Here is a 23,719-nt window from a genome sequence, read left to right as displayed (position 1 = left end):
TAACATTAGGTAACTGATTAAAATGCTTCTGTGCCTTTCCACAGCATTACACAAACAGCACATTGGAATCTCAAAAAGAACCAGAGTCCTTCCTCTGTTTTTGTGATGGAACAGGTTCAATTCTGGTTAACACTGGATGTCATTCTGTGCGGTGAGAGGCTGGGAAAGTCCGGGAGAATTTCCTCGGCGACTCTAAGACTAGGGTTGGCCTGCAGCTACATCCGACTTCCTGGACCTACTTAAGTCTGAACTCTGGTCTCATGAAAAATTCAAGGTTGAGACATTTTTGAAATTCTTTTTGTTCTTGCAGTTTTTTCAAGGGGGAACATGGCAAAGATGTTCAGTTTCATCCTTGTCGCCACCGCTCTGATAATGGGCAAGGAAAGCTGGGTAAGCTTATTGTGAAAACTATTATTATATTTATAATGCCTGCTTTTACCTGAATTTTCTTTCATCTTGCATTAAACCTATAGTGACTTGTCATTGAAATAACTAAAGGGGAGAAGGAAAGAGGCCGGTAGAAACACCCAACAGATAGGAAGGCAGCACTTTCAAGTGCTTTACATTTTTTTTAATAAAAAGTATTCACAATAAATAAGAATTTTTAAAAAATTCACTGGAGTTATTTGGTTGGAATATAATATTGAAATCTGAAACTGTCCGTAGTAATTAAAATTGACCTTGGGTTTTTCAGTATTGAAAAGTGTGAAACTAGCCAGCTTATTAGAAAGTAATTACACTGAACTTGTCTTGTCCTCCATTTGTGAATAAAAAAGACCAAATACTCATTCATTCAAAGTTCTTGGAGAAAGAAAACTCCTAGGTTTTAAATAAGCTTACTAGATATGTATAAGCAGCCTCATGAAGATTGGGCATACTTGTGATCTCTTCAGTTATTTTAACATTGCATAGTACACTCTATTTAACAATATCACAACTGATCCCCTGCTATTGTAAAATGACATAGGACTCAGACACCGTAAAATGTTCTTGCTGTTCATTTTTTAGCCTATGTGAGTCAAGGTGCTAAGCAAATAACTCTCTCAGAGGATAAATCTGAGTGATAGGACGAGAGCAACAAGAGCAAATAAGAAATCATCCTGGAGAGGCCAGGTGCAGTGGCTCATGCCTGTAATCCCAGCACTTTGTGGGGGGCAAGGTGGTTGCATTGCCTAAGGCCAGGAGTTCAAGACCAGCCTGGGCAACATGGTGAAACCCCGTCTCTACTAAAAATCCCAGGTGTTGTGGCACGCAGCCTATATAGTCCCAGCTATTTGGGAGGCTGAAGCACAAGAATCGCTTGAACCAGAGAAGCAGAGGTTTCAGTGAGCTGAGATTGCACCACTGCACTCCATCCTGGGTCACAGAGCAATACTCTGTGAAGGAAGGAAGGAAGGAAGGGAGGGAGGGAGGGAGGGAGGGAAGGAATCATCCTAGAAAAATGGCTGGGAGAGGTTCCGTGATTTGAACCTAGAGATGGGAGGGAGGGGAGACTACAATCGCTTCTCCATCACTAGATAACCTTCAGTTTTGAGGCCAGATTTTTGTTTTCGTGAAATTTATAGTGAGAATTTATAGCTCTTTATAGGGAGGCAGTATACCTCTTCCCTTTGCCCGAATTAGGATATCTAAGTGTGCTGTTCTGACTGCCTAGCAGGGCGCCTGGAACCCTGGAGGTCCTCATATCAATGGAATGATGCAAGGTAGTGCATAAAGACGGGAACAGGTAGTTATGCGGACATAAATTGAAAAATAGATTTGACTATAATTGAATGACTGTTTTCAGGAAATAATCTGTATAATGGTAGTGTAAGCCGATTCCATTTTTTTTTTTAAAGAGGGAGTGTCACCCTGTCACTGGAGTGCAGTGGCCAAATCTCAGCTCACTACAACCTCTGCCTTCCAAGCTCAAGCTGTCCGCCCACCTCAGCCTCCAGAGTAGCTGGGACCACAGACGCTCACCACCATTCCTGTCTAATTTTTTTTTTTTTTTGTATGTTTGGTAGAGATGGGGTTTCCCCATGTTGCCCAGGCTAGTCTTAAACTCCTGAACGCAAGTAATCGTCCCATCTTGGCCTCTCAAAGTGCTGGGATTACAGGCATGAGCCACCATCCCTGGCCCAATTACATTTTAAAATTCATAATTTCTTAGAAGTAAACATTTATATTTGTCACATGAGATCATGACATGAACTGCAAATAGAGATGTTAAGGTAAAAATGGGAAAATGGCCAAAATTGTTCTTAAGCCCTCTTTCCGCTATCCACAGTGGTTCTCCCAGAATTGAGTATTCAAGAACCTTGATTGTAGCTTCTTGGCCTCAGTAACTTTTCCTAGAAGACCCACCTCTGTATCTTTCCCTTCCAATTCACCTATTAGATTTGCTTTATCTTCAGAGAGCTCTTCTCAGTCAGATGCCGAATTAGACAGGAGCTGGTAAACTCATTTACATGCATCCTTAAAAGGCAAGTAACAGATTCAGGCTGCTCCTGTCCCTTTTTGAAGCAGCTCAGGGAAAACTAACAAACAAAAGTTAAAAGGATGCCAGGTGAAATTTCTAGCAACAGAGAAATGAGTGAGATACACAGGGATATAAGGTCCTAGACTAGTATCCCTTACAAAGGGGCCATATGTCATCAGATCATATGCATTAAGTTATATTTTAAGGCCAGGCATGGTGGCTCATGTCTATAATCCCAGCACTTTGGGAGGCCGAGGTGGACAGATCACCGGAGGTCAGGAGTTCAAGACCAGCCTGGACAACATGGTGAAACGTTATCTCTACTAAAAATACAAAAATTAGCCAGGCATGGTGGCACACACCTGTAGTCCCAGCTACTCAGGAGGCTGAGGCAGGAAGAATGCTTGAACCTGGGAAGCAGAGGTTGCAGTGAGCCAAGATTGTACCACTGCACTCTAGCCTGGGAGACAGAGCAAGACTCCATCTCAAAATATATACATTATGCCTGTAATCCCAGCACTTTGGGAGGCTGAGGCAGGTGGATCACAAGGTCAGGAGATCGAGACCAGCCTGGTCAATATGGTGAAAACCCGTCTCTACTAAAAATTCAAAAATTAACCAGGCATGGTGGTAGGTGCCTGTAGTCTCAGCTTCTTCGGAGACTGAGGCAGGAGAATCGCTTGAACCCAAGAGGCAGAGGTTGCAGTGAGCCGAGATCATGTCACTGCTCTCCAGCCTGGGCAACAAGAGCAAACTCATTCACATGCATCCTTAAAAGGCAAATAATAGATTCAGGCTCCTCCTGTCCCTTTTTGAAGTAGCTGAGAGAAAAATAACAAATAAACAAAAGTTAAAAGGACTCCAAGAGAATTTCTAGCAACAGGAAAATGAGTGAGATACACAAGGATACGAGGTCCTAAACTACCATCCCTTATAAAGGCGCCACGTATCATAAGATTATATATATATGTATATATTTATACCAGAGAACTATTTGAAAATCTCATTTATTATGGGGATTTACATGACAATGATACAATTACCTTCTGTAAAGCACATTGCTATTTAGAAAGCACATAAGCAATGTCATGTAGAGATTGAGAGCACAGTCCTTGAATTGAATTTGAATCCCACCTCCCCTTACCCACCGGGCGTTCAGGACTGAGCCCGTTCCTACCACATGGAACCGCATGGAATTGTTATGAGGATTAAATGACACAACTATAAAGCTCTTAGCAGAGTGATTCAGATTATTTTCTATTATTCAATCCTTAAATAGCAGATAGAAGCAGAACTGTTCAAACCACTTTCTGGTTGGAATAATATTCTGAAATGGGAATGGGAGACAAAATGGAAGCACTGATCTATCCAGATATTTAAAAAGCACTTGTTTTCCATGAAAAGGAGATGCGGACTCATCTCATCTCACCTGTTTTGCAGGCGCTCGAGGACTGTGCCCAGGAACAGGCGCGGCTCAGAGCCCAGGTACACCTGCTTGAGACCCGGGTCAAACAGCAACAGGTCAAGATCACGCATCTTTTGCAGGAGAAGGAAGTTCAGCTCCTTGATAAAGGAGAGGAGAGTAGTGTCATTCACATTGGAGGCAAGAGGCAGTATGCAGGTCAGAATGGACTTGTCTTAAGTGTTTCAATCACTTACATTACACACCCATGTGCAATGATGGTGCTAGTTATTTGTTCGCTTCGGGTTTTGTTAAAGAGCTTTTTCTATTTTAGTAGCAAGCAACAGGAAGCATTATATCAGTTTTAAATGTCTTCTTTTACACTTTATCTTTTTCCATCTCTGCAGGGGCATTTAATGTGAATGTTAAATATCTGAGAATTTATATCATTTAGTAAGAAATCAGGACAATAGATTGTTTAAATACTGGTGTACACGGCCAGATGCGGTGGCTCACACCTGTAATCCCAACAGTTTGGGAGACTGAGGCGGGCAGATCACAAGATCAGGAGATTGAGACCCGCCTGGCCAATATGGTGAAACCCCATCTCCACTAAAAATACAAAAATTAGCTGGGGATGGTGGCGGGTGCCTGTAGTCCCAGCTACTTGGGTGGCTGAGGCAGGAGAATCACTTGAACAGAGGTTGCAGTGACTTTAGATCAGACCACTGCCCTCCAGCTTGGGCAACAGAGCGAGACTCCGTCTAAAAAAAAAAAATTGATGTACACATGGCAGATTACAATTGGGAATGTTTGCATTTGAGCTTTGTGTTTTTCTGTGTGTCTTTCCTTGCTACATGTATGCAGTTTCCCTCCCAAAACCCTAACGGGCATTAGGGTAGCAAATAAGGTAAAAAATAAAGGAGCAGAAAAAGGAAAAAGAACCAGAATTACTTAGGAAAATAAAAGAGTAGTTTTTTATATGTATATTTTATGGTTTCATAATGTTCCTTTTGATGAGGTCAGTATTTCTGCCCAGAAACTAAATGGTTTTAAACTGGCAACATATTATACTAATTGCCGCACATATCATTACTCTCTACAGAAAACTGTTCATTTGAATTCCTCCAGAAGTAAAAGGCATCTTTTAGACTAAACAAACAATGATTGTTAGAAACAACAAGATGCTAGCTAGAGCACTTTGTCCATATGTCTGCTCTAGCAAATGATGATATATTGTCATTTCTGTTTATGAGTCATTGTGGTCCATTAACTGGGCACTCTGTAAGTTCTAAGATGATATTTAATGTACCTCTTTATTGACTATTAGAGCGGCTAGAACACAGTAGATCCTCATATTCATGAATGAAAGGAAGGTAGTTCATAGGGAGAGGAAAAGCAAGATAAGCAAATATAAATTGGGAAAAATACTTGACTAGAATTGAAAGACTGTAGAGTTCAAAGAGATGCCAATCTTATGGGAGTAGAAACATCTGTATTTTGTGCTTCTAAACATACAAGTGTAGGACATAGGAGTTGTGAGAACCTTAGAGCCTATGCTTCAATAAAATGCTTCAGGGCACCTGGCTAGCTCAGATGGCAGCACATGTGACTCTTAAAATGCTCCCTTTTTCTCTACCAAGATCCTTATTTCCCTCTGCTCAGACTCCTCACTCTGGGCTCCTGCTTCTCTGTTGGCCAGCGTCTTGATCTAACTGGCCTACCTCTGGCCCTTTGAGATCAGAAACAGGCCAGAGCCACTGGTCTGCAGTCGTGGGGATGGCTATAGCGTGAAGATGGCCTGTGCCTCTGAAGCAAAGAGGAACCAGGGACAGTTCAGGTAAAAACAGGCTTGGGAAGCAAACGGACGATCATTCAAGAGACGAGCATACAGATCAGTGATCCCAAAAGTACGAACAAAACTGATCGCAAGGGCGAGGAACTGGTAGATGCAAGTGGAGCACCATTATTCCAAATTTCAAACCAAGCCCAAGACTCGTAGTGTCTATTCAAACACATTCTGAGCAGGTTATTGATGCAGACTCAAGGGTCAATTATGGCAGGAGGCAGCAAATCAGATGTTTGTTCCCAGGTCTCTACAACCAGTCATGGGAAGACTGAGGCTTAAGTGCTGTATTAGTCCGTTCTCACACTGCCATAATGAAATAACTGAGGCTGGGTCATTTATAAAGAGAAGAGGTTTAATTGGCTCATGGTTCTGTGGGCTGTAAAGGAAGCATAGCAGCGTCTGACTTACAATCACAGCAGAAGACAAAGCAGGAGCAGGCGTATCTCGCATGGTGAGAGCAGGAGGAAGAGAGAGAGGAGGTACGACACTCTTTTAAACAACCATATCTCATGAGAGCTCACTCACTGTATAGTACCGAGGGGGATGGTGCTAAACCATTCACCAGAACTCCACCCCCATGAGCCAATCACCTACCACCAGGCCCCGCCTCCAACACTGGGAATTACAATTCCACATGAGATTTGGTGGGGGCACACATCCAAATCATATCAAGAGCTAAAAATCCAATCCTTGTGTTGACACTGCTGGGGAGCAGCCTTTGGAAAGCAAAGGGTCACCAAGGAATACGGCAAGAAATCAGTTACTTGGAAATTCCAATGTCAAGTTCAGAGCAGGATTAACTGTACAAGCAGGAGTTAGATAGAAGAGTCATACCAAGATGGTTCAGAAAAAACATTATATCATGATTACTATAAATATAAGACTGTTATAATAATAAGACAGATGATAAGAATTCTAGATAACTGTTTTTTGACATAAAAGCCAAAAAAATCCAAATTCATTAGATTAACACTTAATATTCTTCATATATTAAGTACAATCATGAAGAAGAAAAACGGTGAACAAAATATTTCAATTGTTCTTTTTTTTTTAGCATATAGGCAAATAGTACTAGAGAGGTTACTAAGAACAAATAATAAAGAAAATATGTAACATAAAAATTCCAGTAAAATATAGTATGATATGTATATATATAATATTGTATAAAATATATAAGAACTTGCTCACATCAAAGTTTATGTTTTTGGCATCCTTAAATTTAAAAAAATTAAATATTCATATATATAATCCGTAGAGATACAAATTTTTGTTTTTGTTTACAAGTTACTTTTTTGTTATTAAATTATTTTCTGAGTTCTAATTTATCTGATGGTAGAAAACACCCAATTACATACAACCTAGCAATTTGTGCAAACAATACACAAATCACATGATTTTACAGAGCACATTATTAAGCTGTCTCTTTTTTTAAGCATTTGGGTGCTAGTGAATTATGAATTAAAAGGTTACAGTATCAAATTCACATTAACTGGTGGTAGTCACAACAATCTGGCATCACCATCGCTGTTCAGTCGGCAAGTCCACTGGTTCCACCATCTCCCCTTCTGCAGGAGCCCCCAATCTGTATGTATGTGTCTTGAGGTGAGATACCAAGTGGCCTAAGGTATTAACTCTGAAGCTTGATTTCAAAGTCCAGCTGCCCTTCTTGCTGGCTGTGGCCTTTGGGTGAATTCCGTAACCTCTCTGTGTCTCATATTCCCCATCTGGAGAATGAGAATGATAAGAATGCCGTGTATTTGTTGTAAGGATTAAAATATATTAAAATTAGTGAATATATTTTGGCCAGGTGCCATGAATTATGCCTGTAATCCTTGAACTTTGGGAGGCCCAGGTGAGAGGAACATTTGAGGCCAAGACTTTGAGAACAGCCTGACCAACACAGTGAGACCCTAACACTACAAAAAAAAAAAAAAAAAAAAAAATCCAGGCTTGGTGGTGCATGCCTGCAGGCCCAGCCAGTCAGGAGGCTGAGGCAGGATTGCATGAGGAGTTTGGGGCTGCAGTGACCTGTGACTGTGCCACTGCACTACAGCCTGGGTAAGAGAATGAGACCCTGTCTCAAATAAATAAATAAATTAAATTAAATTAAATGAGTTAATATTTTTAACATAGTAGAACAAAAGAAGTACTCAGTGAATGTCAGCTATCTGTGGACAATATTATATTTTGTTTTCAAGGGAGAGAGCCCACTCACTCTACCCTACAAGAATATAGCATTCTCTCAATATTAATTTAATTGCACATTAAAAAAATAACAAAAAAAGCATAATTGAATTGCTCATAACACAAAGGATAAATGCTTGAGGGGATGGACACCTCATTTTCCATGATGTGGTTATTATGCACTGCATGCCTATATCCAAATATCATATGTACTCCAGTAAGTACATACACCTACTAAGTATCCACCTTCCTTTATCGTTTTATTTTTTTTTCTTTTTGTTGCCTGGGGGTGAGGAAGGCGGTAGCAGGACCAGTTCTGGCATATCCCAGAGTGCTCTGGGGAGTGGAATCTGACCTCTGTTACTGACCTCTTTTTGTGTTTAGAATGTGGGGTACTTTGTGCCTTTGGTTCTCAGCTTTGAGCCTCAGCCACCATCCGGGGACAACAGGACAGAGCCCATTTGGCAAGCTGTCATGTCACTTTATGAGCTTAAACATTCAGAGAAAGAAGGCACATCACCCGGTTTAATACAGCGTTTGTCAAAACAGAAGGCAGGATGCCTTGGCCTCACTCTAGTATTATGTAAATATTTTTCTCTCTTTCTTTTTTTTTTTTTTTTTTAAGAGACGGGGTTTCACTATGTTGGCCAGGATGGTCTCAAACTCCTGACCTCAGATGATCTGCCTGCCTTGGCCTCCCAAAGTGCTGGGATTACAGGCGTGAGCCACCACGCCTAGCCTTCTTTCTTTTGTTTTTTAAACAAAACTCCCATGAATACGAATCTCTTTAACCCTACTTTTCTTTGACTTATTCTCCAGGAGTGAGTAGATCAGAACGTTTTGAAAATTATCATTTTAGATATCAAGTTTATATTTTAAATTCTACATTGTTCAAACTTTCTGCTGTTACGGTTTAATCTCATTTCCCAAAGCAGGCTTCTTCACTTGTTTGCTATAAGCAAGTTGAACTACTGGTGCTTTTTTTTTTTTTTTTTAAATATTTACTTATTTGTTGGGGGTTTTGTTGTTGTGTTTCTGTTTTGCTTTTTCAGTTGAAAGCTTTTCTTAAGTTGAGTTTGGCATTTTCTTCTGGGGAGAAGGAAAATTTTAAAAACAAGACCAAAAAAATAACAAACTCGCAGTTGTCATAAAATAATAACAAGTAGAAAATGTTGGCTGAAATCTCTATATTCACTAAGTTTTCCAGAGGCAAATGTTATAGCTAATCACTTCGATAGTTGCCTGGAAAGTAGTTTGAACCTTGTGAGTCTTTCATGTTCAGCTCTTTGGTAGGAAATTAAATGTAAGCAAACAGCTTCTTTCCTAATAGCGCTAAAATCTGCTTACTTTAATAAAAGTGTTGTACAATATACTTGACTACAAGATGTAAACTTTAAAACAACGTGGATCTAATTTTAGGGAATCATTTTCTCGTTGTTTTGCTTCTTGTTTAATGGCCAAAACAGGATCCTTTTTAAAATTTAGCATGTATTTGAACATTTGTGCTTCTGAATCTTGAAAATAAATATATAAATAAAGCCTGAATCATTACAAAGATAAACATCTTACCAAAGCAGTAGTAAATGATTGGTCCCAACCATGTGAAGGCTTTATAAAATGACTAAGGTTCTTTCTTTTTTTTTCTCTTCTGATTTCTGTGACCTATTCAACCTACTTAACGTGCAACATATTTTGTCTGTAACAAAACAAGAGAGCTGTAAATTTGGCAATTTAGTATCAAAACAATGAACACGAAAAGAACTTTAAAATATGCTACGAGAATGGAATTATCCAATCAGAAAAAAAAATTTTTTAAAAGGAAAAAGTGGTAAGGGTAAAAGTGAAATTTGATGATGTTATAGTATTTTTATTCATATGTTTGTAGATGGCTCTTCTTGAGACTGTCTGTTCCTAGTAGCCACTACTTCAGTCATCCTAAAACATAGCTTGGTATGCATCTAAACAATAGAGAAGTCCCTATTTGCCACATTATCTAAGTCTGTGCAGATCAACCTAGATGAGACCCAATGGATATTAATTTATATTACCCTCAAGTGGGTTAAAAAAGAGGTATCACCTTTAGACCGGGTATGGTGGCTCCCTGTAATTCTGCTACCTTGGGAGGCCGTAGTGGGTGGATTACCTGACCTCAGGAGTTTGAGACCAGCCTGGCCAATGTAGTAAAATCCCGTCTCTACTAAAAATACAAAAAAATTAGCAGGGTGTGGAGTCTCATGCCTGTAATCCCTGATATTTGGGAGGCTGAGGCAGGAGAATCGCTTCAACCTGGGAGGGGGCGTTTGTAGTGAACAGAGATCCAGCCTGGGCCACAGAGCAAGACTCTGTCTCAAATGCAAAAAAAAGAAACAGATATTACTCTTTGGTGACAAAGGGGTAGCTATGTTTGCTTGAGGGTTCAAAGAAATACCACAGCAAAAAATAAAGGATGGAAAGAATAGCAGAAGCTTGCAGTTTTTGGCAAAAACATCTCAGAATGTATGGACTTTTAGAAACTTCAGTGGATTAGTAAAAAATCGGATAAGGCTAAGAAGTTATGAGATTTTCACAAGATTACTATTTTGGATTCATTTCTAGATGTCCAGAATAATTTATCATGCTCTAGGTCAAGATAACCTGTATTAACTTAGTTGTTTGGAATTACATTTCTGCTTTCATTTTTAGCTTCGTGGGTGAGATAAGTTCTACTATTCTGTCTCATAAAACTGTAAGTTCCACCTAAATATACCGTTATTAGCACACTACACATAACTTGCTTTTTGAGATTGTTTTCTACAAAACTCAGAAATTAGAAACTAGGCCAGGTGTGCTAGCTCACACCTGTAATGCCACACTTTGGGAGTCTGTGGTGGGAGGATAGGATTCCTTGAAGCCAGGAGTTTGAGACCAGCCTGGGCAATATAGTGAGACCATCTCTGCAAAAAGAAAAAAGAAGAAAGAAACAAAAAACTAGATTCTTATTTCACTCCTTTTTACCCATGATTATATCAAAGATTCAGGTGGCAAATATTAGCAAAGGAAATAAACCTTTCCTAATATCCACTGGAAGATATACAAGATGCAATTTTAAGACGCTGATTTCTATACCATGTGTTGTCTATCTCCATTGATACTGAGTAGTCTCATTCAGAGACTCCCTAGACCGGGAAAAAGACACATAATAAATGTTACATTACCTTGTCTTAAAAACAGATTGTTCGGAGGTTTTCAATGATGGGTATAAGCTCAGTGGATTCTACAAAATCAAACCTCTCCAGAGCCCTGCAGAATTTTCTGTTTATTGTGACATGTCCGATGGAGGAGGATGGACTGTAATTCAGAGACGATCTGATGGCAGTGAAAACTTTAACAGGTGTGCTAACTATGACATAAGAATTTATTTGTAGTAGTAAATGTAAGATTTATAAGTTAAATATTTTGATCATATTCTGAAGTCTATTAATTAGACAGAATTTCACTTTCACTAAGTAATACTGAAAATGAACTAACTAATCAAGAAAATATTGGAGGTGGTGATAGCAGGGGGCGGGTGGGAGTCACCTTGGTACCACAAATGGAGTTTGCTAAAATCAGCTTCCACTTAAAATTTTTTAGAGGATGGAATGACTATGAAAATGGCTTTGGAAATTTTGTCCAAAAACATGGTGAATATTGGCTGGGCAATAAAAATCTTCATTTATTGACCACTCAAGGTAAGATTTGAATGATGTCAAATTTACTTGAAATACAATAAAAACAACACTTTTTTAATCAAATTATAGGCAATGAAACTAATTCAATAATTGCTGTGATTTGCAGATGGTAGTGATAACTTTCGGGCAATAATCCCAAATGTAAAATGTGGCTGCCTAAAATTAGAACTAGAAAAAAGAAACTAGAATTGGGTTGGGGGGAAGCGTTTTCATATATATATATATATATATATTCTATTTCTGAAAAGGATATACAATGTCATAATTATTTCTTTTTAATGCCTTGAGTTCCTGAAAATTATATATACAGTATTGATTATCTAATATCACAATAATACCACGTAACAATCCCCTTCCAAAGTTAGTGGCTTAAAATCAACAACCCTTTATTCATTCTCACAAATCTGCAGGTTAGCTGGGTGATTTTGCTGATCATGGCTAGGCTTGCTCATGGGTCTGCAATCAACTTCCTGATTGAAGTGGCTGCTCTAGATGGAAGGATTCCACTTGGCTCCATAGCATCTCTCATCTCCCAGCTAGCTAGCTGGCCTTGTTCTTGTAGCACAGACAGGGTTCCAGAAAAAAGAGTGAATGTTTATAAGTCTCTTGAGATCTAGGCTCAGAACTGGCACAGAGTCATTTTTCTTCTATTGGTGAAAGCAAATCACAGGACCAGCTGAGACTTTTTTAAAAAAGGAAATAAACAATAGGAGGAGTTATGAAGACATATTTCAAGAGAGAGAGGTGAAGAATTAGGGAATTGGGGCTATTTTTCAATAAAATACCATAATATATTAAAAGTCCTTGTTTCCACATACTTTTCATCTTTTATGTTGACATTTTTTCAAAGATGCAACCAATTTGAAAGAAGTTTCAACCTACCACCTGGATCCTACATTAACATTTTACTTTGCTTGTTTTTATCACATATCTATCCATTTGCCCGTTACTCAATCCATCTATCAATCCATCTTTTCTGTGTATATATTTCCAAGTAAATAGCAGACATCTGGACAATTCTCCCTATATACTTTTAAATTCTTATCTTTAGAGTTTCTATTTGTCTAAAATATCATTGCTTTGATAACAAATTTTCCAAGCTTCTGTCTCCCATACTCTTTTGCTCCAATCCTCTGTCTTCCCTACCTCTGTTGTAGTCTGAGCTTAACAGTCAGTCCCACTCTGGTCTGATCCTGAATGCTTCATAAAAGGCAACTGTAATGCGCAAGAGAGCATGCTAAGTTACACTGCAAATGCATTAAAAATAAAACAGCTGGGCATGGTGGTTAATGCCTGTAATCCCAGCACTTTGGGAGGCTGAGGTGGGTGGATCCCTTGAGACCAGAAATTCAAGATCATCCTGATCAACATGGTAAAACCCTGTCTCTACTAAAAATACAAAAATTAGCCAGGCATGGTGGCACATGCCTGTAATCCCAGCCACTTGGGGGCTGAGGCATGAGAATGGCTTGAACCCGAGAGGCGGAGGTTGCAGTGAGCCAAGATTGTATGTACCAAGGCACTCCAGCCTGGGTGATAGAGCGAGACTACATCTCAAAATAAATAAATAAATAAATTAATTAATTAAAAGAAAACAGGAGTGAATTTGTTCCATCCAAGTTCAGGAAAATGATTGGTTGTTTCTATATTTATAATGGCAGGATTACAGTTATAAAGTTCTTTGAGACCCTAGCATAATAAACGTTAGGATGAGTAATCCTAGAAACCTTATACTTTCTTTGTACGTCCTTCTTGTGATCAGTGCTCTCCAAATTTATATAAGGCTTCCTTTCCTTCAACATGTCTATTATTCTAATTTTAAGTGTTTTATGCCCGATATGTAAAATTTGTCATACTAACTTCTGTTTCATTTGCACATTGATGTTTATCTGGTTTCTTGTTGAAACTATGAAAAGCAGTAACTATTGGCTCTTTCTAAATATATGAAATTCAATCATATTATTTTTCAAGTTATTTCGATGTACGTATTCGCCCAGATGAACTCTGCCAACAAACCTGTTCCCTTTCATGTTTCAACTTGGTACTCAGGGTGGCTAATCTCATGGCAGTAAAAATGTATTTTTCAGTTCCTAGACCCACAGCCACGTATCCCATCATCCCAGACAATAGACAGTGCTTTTGTCTCTGCTTTCTTTAATTATGAGAGCACTTATGGCTAATGAATTACCTCTGAGAATCGCTTTATCCCCCCCACATAAATCTTGACTAGAAGTAGTGGCAATAAAATTGATTTAGAAATGGTAAATGTAATTTGTTTACTTCTGAACAAAGAGACATTTAAATGGCTAGCCAAAAAATTGAGACTTTGTGTCTTTCCTATAATCGTTTTTTTGTTTTGTTTTTTTTTTGTTTTGTTTTGTTTTTCTAAGACAAATTCTCACTCCGTTGCCCAGGCTGCAGCGCGGTGGCACGACCTTGGCCCACTGCAACCTCTACCTCTTGGTCTCAAGCAATTCTCATGCCTCGGCCTCCTTGAGTAGCTGGGATTATAGGCACACAGCACCACACCCAGCTAATTTTTGTATTTTTAGTACAGAAGGCAGTCTCACCATGTTGGCCAGGCTGGTCTCAAACTCCTGGCTTCAAGTGATCTGCCTGCCTAAACCTCCCAAGGTGCTAGAATTACAGGTGTAAACCACGCATCTGGTCTATAACAGAGTTTTTTTTGTTTTGTTTTGTTTTGAAACAGAGTCTCACTCTATCGCCAGGCACCAGGCTGAAGTGCAGTGGCGTGGTCTCTGCTCACTGCAACCTCCACCTCCCGCATTCAAGCAATTCTCCTGTCTCAGCCTCCCAAGTAGCTGGGACTACAGGCACACGCCACCACACCCAGCTAATATTCGTATTTTTAGTAGAGACGGGGTTTCACCATGTTGGCCAGGATGGTCTCGCTCTCTTGACCTCGTGGTCCACCCACCTTGGCTTCCCCAAGTGCTGGGATTACAGGCGTGAGCCACTGCGCCCCGCTTAACATAGTATTTTTAAAGACAGTTGACTTAGCCTGCCTTGCTACTCTTAAACACTCTAGAGTCTTGTTTCACGTGACCTTTACTATCTTTAGAGAGCTCCCTGGGGCAAGGAATTTGTGGTACCAGATCAACAAGCCCAAGAGAACCCCGGATACCCTCTTAAAGGGACTCCAGACATGAGAAATCCAGCATTTGCTGCCTCAACAGCCTTGAGTTCGTTTCTAGGACTCCTGCAGGCTGTTTCCTTGTCTGTCCTCTTCTGCTGCTGGTGTATGCACCCCCAAGCTTGAGGGGAAGCTAAAGAATGGCTTTTTTTTTTTTGAAATGGAGTTTCGCTCTTGTTGCCCAGGCTGAAGTACAATGGTGCAATCTTGGCTCACTGCAAACTCCGCCTCCTGGGTTCAAGAGATTCTCCTGCCTCAGCCTCCCAAGTAGCTGGAATTACAAGCATACGCCACTATGCCCAGCTAATTTTGTATTTTTAGTAGAGATGGGATTTCTCCATGTTGGTCAGGCTGATCTAGAACTCCTGACGTCAAGTGATCTGCCTGCCTTGGCCTCCCAAAGTTCTGGGATAACAGGTGTGAGCCACCACACCCGACCAAGAATGGCTTTTATCGTGAATGTGAACAAAGCTTGGATATGCAGGCTAAAATGTCCACAAGTGGATCCAAAGCCCCTTGCCATGGGGATGGGAAGAGAAAAGAGGCTGACCATAGACAGGGCGTAGGTGATAGGACTATTCGGGGACTCTCTTTCTCTGGGCCTCCATGGTCTGGCTTGAAACTCCAGGGAATGTGAGACTCTAAATTCTAACCTGCTTTTCAGGTCATTGTTATATCTTATTTATCAAAGTAGGAGGATAGAACACATACGATCTAATAATTTGATTTATAACCTTCGGTGACCCTGACAAGAGTTCTGTTTCTGAAAAAGGAATAGTCTTTGTTATTTCCAAACGATGCAACAATAAAAAAGAAAAGATTACTTGAAGGTAGCAACTATTTTAATCATTTTTAAAATGTAATGCACTTTTATATCCTAGAATTATCATAGTCATTAAAGCACGTCTTTAATGTTTAGAGATTTGTTGTCATCATATATCATTCTTTAGCATATACAAAACGGAATATATACCCAATACATCATATTCTTAAAATGCTTTTACATGCAGATATCAACTCTTCAGAAATACCTTTTTACTCGGCGTCGTTGAGGTTAGTGTATTTTCCAGTAATTTTATCACCTCTGCCATTGAGAATGCCGGTGTTACAGCATTTCTCAAGAATGTTTCCTTATTGTCTCTGAAATTCTCTTCCAATGACTTACACTCTATAAACACTGATGCTCACACTCCCTTGATCTTATGAGCCAGTATCAAAGGAAGGTTTTCAGATAACAATTAGGATTTATATTTCTTCCTCAAATTATTCTTAAAGGGTTTGCTGGCTGATCATTTATGCTACCAGGAAAATCACCAGGTTCGGGCATGTGCAGGCAATGGCAACTACATTTTGACAACCTAGTTGCTCAGCTACTAAAGATTATACAGTGTCATTATAGTCACCATTTACTTCGAAGATCGACATTCTTATTGAAATCAAGAAAAAGAGGACAAGCTATTAAACTTAAAAACATCAGGCCGGGCGAGGTGACTCATGCCTATAATCCCAGCACTTTGGGAGGCTGAGGTGGGCCGATCACAAGGTCACGAGATAGAGACCATCCTGGCTAACATGGTGAAATCCCATCTCTACTAAAAATACACACACACAAAAAAAATTAGCAGGGCTTGGTGTCGTCACTCACCTGTAGTCCCAGCTACCTGGGAGGCTGAGGCGGGAGAATCACTTGAACCTGGGAGTCAGAGGTTGCAGTGAGCCGAGATCACGTCTCTGCACTCCAGCCTGGGTGAGACTCTGTTTAAAAAACAAACAAACAAAAAAGTCGATCTTTTCATTGTTAGATTGCTTTAAGTAACAACTTATTTTTTCTGTTGTTCATTATTGTGAATTATAAGTGAATTGCGCTAGCTTTTACCTGTGAGAGAGCTAGTAGAAATTTTTTACATTTAATATTGTATCCATCTTTTTTTTCAAATAAATTACACGATAAAATGTTTGTGTTATAAATACAATGGAGTCACTGTTCAATCTTTCAAAACTGATTCTTGGCCAAATGAAATGGTAAAAGTAAAATAGAGCAGTGAATTCTTTTTAAAACACAGTAATCCATGTCATGTCACACATTTTTTAAAATTATAATTTCTTGGTTTTTTTTTAGAAGACTACACTTTAAAAATCGACCTTGAAGATTTTGAAAAAAATAGCCGTTACGCACAATATAAGAACTTCAAAGTTGGAGATGAAAAGGTACTATAATTTTCTATTAAGTAAAACCATGAATTAATGCTTAAAATATGCAATATAACCCTGAAGTCAGTGGAAATAAAAATATACAGTAGAGCCTGTTCTTTTGTTTATTAAATAAACTTGATTTTAAAATGGTCATAGAGGAACTCCACTGATAGTAGAAATTATTCTTTTCCTTTAGAATTTCTACGAGTTGAATATTGGTGAATATTCTGGAACAGCTGGAGATTCCCTTGCGGGGAATTTTCATCCTGAGGTGAAGTGGTGGGCTAGTCACCAAAGAATGAAATTCAGCACATGGGACAGAGATCATGACAACTATGAAGGGAACTGCGCAGAGGAAGATCAGGGTGGCTGGTGGTTTAACAGGTTTGATGTCTTATGAACATAGTCATAATGGAATTGATAGCTCACTGATAGGCATTTATTATTATTATTATTATTTGAGACAGAGTCTTGCTCTGTTGCCCAGGCTGGAGTGCAATGGCACAATCTCAGCTCACCACAACCTCCACCTCCCAGGTTCAAGCGATTCTCCTGCCTCAGTCTCCCGAGTCGCTGGGACTGCAGGCGTGCACTACCACACCTGGACAAGTTTTGTATTTTTAGTAGAGACGGGGTTTCACTATGTTGGCCAGGCTGATCTCAAACTCAGGACCTTATGATCTACCTACCTCGGCCTCCCAAAGTGTGGGATTACAGGCGTGAGCCACCACGCCCAGCAGGCATTAATTATTAATATAATTTATGAGGTAATATTGATCTTTATTTGTAATGTTAGTATTATTAAGTAATCATTCTTATCGGAATTCTTCGGCAATGAAGGAGTTTTGAGGATTTGTTCATTGTGTACATTAGTAAAGTTTAAGTGTCATAGAAAAGAATTATTGCTTTTATAAAGAACATTTGTAAACTGAATTATGGATGAGTTATAAATAGAAGAAGGCCGCAAATTCACACGAAGAAAGCGAGAGGATATAAATGTATGGAAAATATTTGGCATCCTAATAACCAACTATTCTTCACCCACCCATATCACACAAAAGAGGCATTGTTATTGTTGTAATTTTTCTGTGTAGTACTACTTTTCAATCACCATGGCTTTCATTAATTCCTCAAATCCAAGCCTTTCCCAATACAGAAATTTCCTTTACAATAATCCTAAAACCTAATTCTACCCTCTGACTGAATACTTTCGTGTTACTTTGTCAGCAAATTAACTCCATTTTTGATTGCACATAGTTGCTTCTTTTTTTACTGATACAAAATATTTTATGTATTTCTGGAGTACATGAGCTAATTTCTGTATTTTTGGTAGATATGGGGTTTCACCATGTGGCCCAGGCAAGTCTCGAACTCCTGGCCTCATGTGATCCACCCACCTCAGCCTCCCAAAGTGTTGGGATTACAGGCGTGAGCCACTACACCTAGCCTAATTCATATGTTTTAAATTGCATGTCATTCTGAGCAGAGAGTCACACCACTGGCTTCCTTCTGCACAGGAGGTGGGTCATCCCTTTGTCCGGCGTCTCCAGGCTGAAAGCCCTCCCTGCCCCTGTGACACTTAGTAGCAGTCTCAGTTATCAGATCCAGTGTTGTGGTTTCACAGTGCTTGTGTTCAAATCATCCTTATTTGACTTAATAACAATCCCAAAGCACAAGAGCTGTAAAGCTGACATGTTTTTATGTAATCATAATATTTTGTTATTAGTTGTTGTTAATCTCTTACTGTGCCTAATTTAGAAATTAACTTTATCATAGGTATGTATATTACAGGAAAAAACAGAGTGAACTACAGTAAATCGTTTTTATCCTTCCTATTCCGTGTTGATTTCCCCCCTCAGAGTTCTGACATTTTACAGTGAAATACTTTGCCGTGGTCTTCTTTTCATTTGCTACAGTGGGTACTCGGTGGTTCTTTTCAATCTATATCATGTCCCTCAGTTTGGTAAATTTTATTTTCGTTATCTGCTCATTAGTCACTTCGTAGCTGTTTCGGTTATCAGACTGAAAAAACACGGTATGGATACGCAGAATTTGGTATTGTCTGTAGTTTCAAGGCATCCACTAAAGGGTCTTGGAACGTATCCCCTGCAGATAAGGAGTACTACTGCAGTTGTACCCACTGTACAGACTGTTTTTAACAGTCATTTTTTCCTGTATTTTGCTTTAAAAAAAAAAATTCTAGTCCATTTAATATTTGATGATTTGTAAGGGTGCTGGAGTATTTCCAGCAGTGTGAAGGAGAGAAACCAAGTTCTCTCTCTTTTGAAGGTGATGATAGTCTTTTCCCTAGTGATTTTCTTGTTATTTTGAAAACCATCTTCTTCACCTGCTCCTACTCCTTTCTTTCCCCCTTGTTCTTCTAAGTTAGCATGACATAAAACTTACCTGTAATTCATGAAGTTGTCTTTGAGCATCAACAACGTTTGATTTTGAAAAGAATTCTATATACAGAAATAATTACTAATAGTATCATGAGATCAAAACCATGTACTTTATCCAGCTGACTGGCTTCTAAGACATCTGAATGAAAACTACCATTCATATTAATGTGGGCAAAGGAATGATTCACCTGACTTTAAAGATATGGGTTCAGGGAGAACAACGAAAGACAATTCATTACCTGGAGCCACCCAAGGAGCCTAGTTATCCTTGGAATCAAAGGAGCTAATAAAGCTGAGCAGTTGGAAAATCAATAGGCATTAAAGGAGAGAACGTAGATTGTTCTAGAAACTTGGTGCTAGCTCTTTTGCCCATGCTGGAGTGCAGTGGCGTGATCTTGGCTCACTGCAACCTCCGCCTTCCGGTTTCAAGCAATTTTTCTGCCTCAGACTCCTGAGTAGCTGCTGGGACTACAGGTGTGTACCACCATGCCTGACTAAGTTTTGTATTTTTAGTAGAGATGCGGTTTCACCATGTTGGCCAGGCCGGTCTCAAACTCCTGACTTCAGGATATCCACCCGCCTTGGCCTCCCAAATTGTTGGGATTACACGTGTGAGCCACTGTGCCCAGCTCACTTGGTGCTGCTTCTACCATGCCTACTATTAGTGTAGTTTGACTATCATCTTTTCCTCCTTTTTACTCTTGCTGTTTTTCTGTCCCATAGTTCTTCTAATTTACAGGAAATGTTGGCACTTCATAAATATTACCCACCTGTAAGATGTTGTTTTTCCACATAGCAAACAAAGCACTGGATGTTGATGTCTTTTGTTTGTTAGCGTAGCATCTCGTGAGAGTGCTTCCAGCCACATCTTCACCAAGGGAACCCCAATCATCCCACAACCTAGTTTCACATCCAGGCTGTTCTACAAACAAAAGGATGCTGGAAAATTGGTCTCAGAATAGCGAAGGTTTCTTATGTTGATCATAGAGTCAGTTTTCCCTGGGATTCAAATCATAGACCAAATACAAAAATACAGTTAGCAAATGTCTCTAGACAGACAAATATATGCCAAAATATATATTCTAGAGACTCAATTTACCATATTTTCTTTTTTTTTTTGAGACGGAGTCTTGCTTTGTCGCCAGGCTGGAGTGCAGTGGTGCAATCTCGGCTCACTGCAACCTCTGCCTCCTGGGTTCAAGCGATTCTTCCACCTCAGCCTCCTGAGTAGCTGGGACCACAGGCACATGCCACCACGCCCAGCTAATTTTTGTATTTTAAGTAGAGACGGGGTTTCACCATCTTAGCCAGGATGGTCTCAATCTCTTGACCTCATGATCCACCCGCCTCGGCCTCCGAAAGTGCTGGGATTACAGGCATGAGCCACCGCACCTGGCCCATATTTTCTTTTTTAACACTACTTTCCATGCTGTTTTAAAAACACAGTAGGCTTTGACATTTGCAGATGTAACATACGTATTTTCAACTAATGACATCCATTTAAATTAGGAGAACTTTGAGAATGCTCACTAGGAGTGATCATTAAGCTGATAAGTGATTCAAGCCAGCCATTCAGCCTTATGGGTAGATTATGTGCTTTTTTGATTCAATAATTTGAGTTTTTCTGTAGATGTTCAGAACTATCTCTTGTGAATGTTCTTCTTTTCTCCTAATTCTAACATCTTTTCATTAATTATATCAATAAAAAAGAATATGGTAATTTTCATAATACACATAAACTTATTACATATTCTTATATGTAGATTATACCTATCAAGGACAAAGTTTGCAGACTCCAAAGGAGGAAAGGAACATTTTTAATGTCGATAACCTAACTAGCTTATCTAGGTTGGTGCAATATCTGTGAAAAATTAACTCAGCAACTGGGAAAAAGTCATTATTGGTTGATGGGTGGGAAAACTTTAAATGGTGGTTTAGGTTTTATTTGCTTATCCTTGAGATTAAAATAATTGATATGCTAGCAATTTAAAGAAGGGGAGGGAGTTTGAATTATGAAAGACAGGTCTTAGCAGCAGATGAACGAATATGTAAGTGCAAATTTTCCAGGAAAGCCAGCAGAACACCTTCCCCACACCTTGCTTTGCTGACACTCACCTTAGCTCTTGCTAAGTACTAGGTTAACTGTTCTGAGTCAGGAGGTTGTAACGCTGGAGGTTAAAGGGATGTGTTTTTGTTTCCTTGTTTTAAGTTTTTGTTTAAAGGCTGTCAAAAATTGAAATGCTTATTTTTCAATGCACTATGAGTGGCCTGGGTTGTATTTTCAGATTTGTTATGGCAGTAAAACTCACCAGTTTAAAATACCAATCTCTGAGGCCAGGCGCAGTGGCTCACACCTGTTATCCCAGCATTCTGGAAGGCCGAAGCAGGAGGATTGCTTGAGCTCAGGAGTTCAAGACCATCCTGGGCAACATAGAGAGAGACCCTGTCTCTTTTAAAAAAAAAAAAAAAAAAAGGCTGGGTACGGTGGCTCACGCCTGTCATCCCAGCACTTTGGGAGGCTGAGGGGGGCGGATCACCTGAGGTCGGGAGTTTGAGACCAGTCTGACCACCATGGACAAAACCCGTCTCTACTGAAAATACAAAATTAGCCAGGCATGGTGGCACATGCCTGTAATCCCAAATACTTGGGAGGCTGAGGCAGGAGAATTGCTTGAACCTGGGAAGCGGAGGTTGCAGTGAGCCGAGATCACGCCATTGCACTCCAGCCTGGGCAACAAGAGTGAAACTCCATTTCAAAAATAAAAATAAAATAAAATAAAATATTCATCTGTTGCAGAAATTTCTCAGCTTTTGGAAACTAGTAAGTATTTACTTGTCTGAAAAATGGCAGAATTCATAGTTCAAAAGTTTTGAGTATTTGCTAGCAAAATTAGAGTTTCTGAACAGTATTTTTCTGGTCTAATGGTTGTTTTCTTTTTTCCCCCTTCCACTAGGTGTCACTCTGCAAACCTGAATGGGTTTTACTACAGCGGCCCCTACACGGCTAAAACAGACAATGGGATTGTCTGGTACACCTGGCATGGGTGGTGGTATTCGCTGAAATCTGTGGTTATGAAAATTAGGCCAAATGATTTTATTGCAAATGTAGTTTAATTGTTCCTGATGGGCTTTTATTTCTGCCGTTCAGCTTTTGTTTAACGTGATTTGAAAAACAGTAATTCTGAGCATATTCATGTGCAATTATGATAACTGTTGTTGGGTACTGCTTTTCATTCTGCTTACTTGCCTTTGTTACTTAATGTTACTTTCAGTACGGCAGATATGCAATATTCAACAAATAAATGTAAATCGTATTACCATTTATTGAATTCCTGTGTACAAAAGGCTCTGACAAAAGCTTATGTCAGACAAAACACACAAAGCATAGATTATATACCATGACTTAGGAGATACAACCATAAATGCATAATAAATTATGAATGCAGTTGGCAAAACACATGACAAAATCCAGCAAATAATGGATTGCTGAATCAACTGCAGAGACAATAAATATTGAGTTGGGATTTGAACTCAGGTTTTGGATTACAGAGTGGAAACTTTTAAGCATAACCCAGGATCTTAATCACTACGAAACGCTACTCGTATTTTTAGGATGTGTATGTAGGTTATACACATCTCTCACAGGGCTCATTTTAATTCTTATGCCAATCCTGTGAGGTTATTACTATCTCCATTTGGCAGAGCTGAGAATTAGTGGGTCTAAGTTTTTGTGACTGCTCAAAGTTACAAAGTAGGGGAACAAGGCCTCGAATCCAAGTCTTCTGAGGCTAAATCAAATGTTTTGCCACCATCCTATAGCTTCTTCTGGATAGAACTTGGATTGGTGCAGAGTAGGGAAAGAATGTTTCAAATGAGTGTAAAAGATATTCCAAAAGGCCGGGCACAGTGGCTCACGCCAGTAATCCCAGCAGTCTGGGAGGCTGAGGCACATGGATCTCTTGAGGCCAGGAGTTTGAGACCAGCCTGGCCAACATGATGAAACTCTGTTTCTCCAAAAAATACAAAAGTTAGCTGGGCATGGTGGTGTGAGCCTGTAATCCCAGCTACTCAGGAAGCTGAGGCAGAATTGCTTGAAGCCAGGAGGCAGAGGTTGCCGTGGGCCGAGATTGTGCCACTACGCTCCAGCCTGTCCAATATTGCGAGACTCCATCTCAGAAAAAAAAAAAAAAAGATACTCTAAAAAATATTTCTGCACCAACTACGTGTCAGGCATAGAGGATATAGTTCAAGCCCACATGGAGCTTAGTTTTTTGATAAAGACAGACACTAATTATAGAATCACAAAATGTACATAATTTTAAAAGCTGATACGTATGAAGTAAATATATGACCCTGGGAAGTGT

The 23,719-nt window shown here is 39.5% G+C and overlaps 1 protein-coding gene across 1 annotated transcript; it reads left to right on the top strand.

Annotated features, from left to right (window-relative positions):
* The first annotated feature begins 53 nt into the window (after nucleotides 1-53).
* Nucleotides 54-22,675, top strand: FGL1 (fibrinogen like 1). Its single transcript, XM_064368695.1, has 8 exons — nucleotides 54-151; nucleotides 311-390; nucleotides 3,902-4,082; nucleotides 11,107-11,266; nucleotides 11,509-11,606; nucleotides 16,880-16,968; nucleotides 17,150-17,337; nucleotides 22,310-22,675. The coding sequence occupies exons 1-8, from the start codon at nucleotides 106-108 to the stop codon at nucleotides 22,467-22,469; spliced, it is 1,002 nt and encodes a 333-aa protein (XP_064224765.1). The 5' UTR covers nucleotides 54-105; the 3' UTR covers nucleotides 22,470-22,675.
* The last annotated feature ends 1,044 nt before the right edge of the window (nucleotides 22,676-23,719 follow it).

The sequence above is a fragment of the Aotus nancymaae genome, unplaced genomic scaffold, assembly GCF_030222135.1.
Source record: "Aotus nancymaae isolate 86718 unplaced genomic scaffold, 86718_ANA_hifiasm-v0.15.2.pri h1tg000079l, whole genome shotgun sequence".
Lineage (NCBI taxonomy): Eukaryota > Metazoa > Chordata > Mammalia > Primates > Aotidae > Aotus > Aotus nancymaae.
The sequence above is the reverse complement of the archived record's forward strand: the minus strand, read 5'-3'. Positions and strand labels throughout refer to the sequence as shown.

What these genes read in the sequence shown, in the direction of transcription:
- FGL1 (XM_064368695.1), top strand. Translation starts at nt 106, where the DNA reads ATGGAACAGGTTCAATTCTGGTTAACACTGGATGTCATTCTGTGCG. An exon ending in GGCAGTGAAAACTTTAACAG is followed by an intron (nt 11,267 to 11,508) that starts GTGTGCTAACTA and finishes AAAATTTTTTAG; the next exon opens with AGGATGGAATGACTATGAAA. An exon ending in TCAAAGTTGGAGATGAAAAG is followed by an intron (nt 16,969 to 17,149) that starts GTACTATAATTT and finishes CTTTTCCTTTAG; the next exon opens with AATTTCTACGAGTTGAATAT.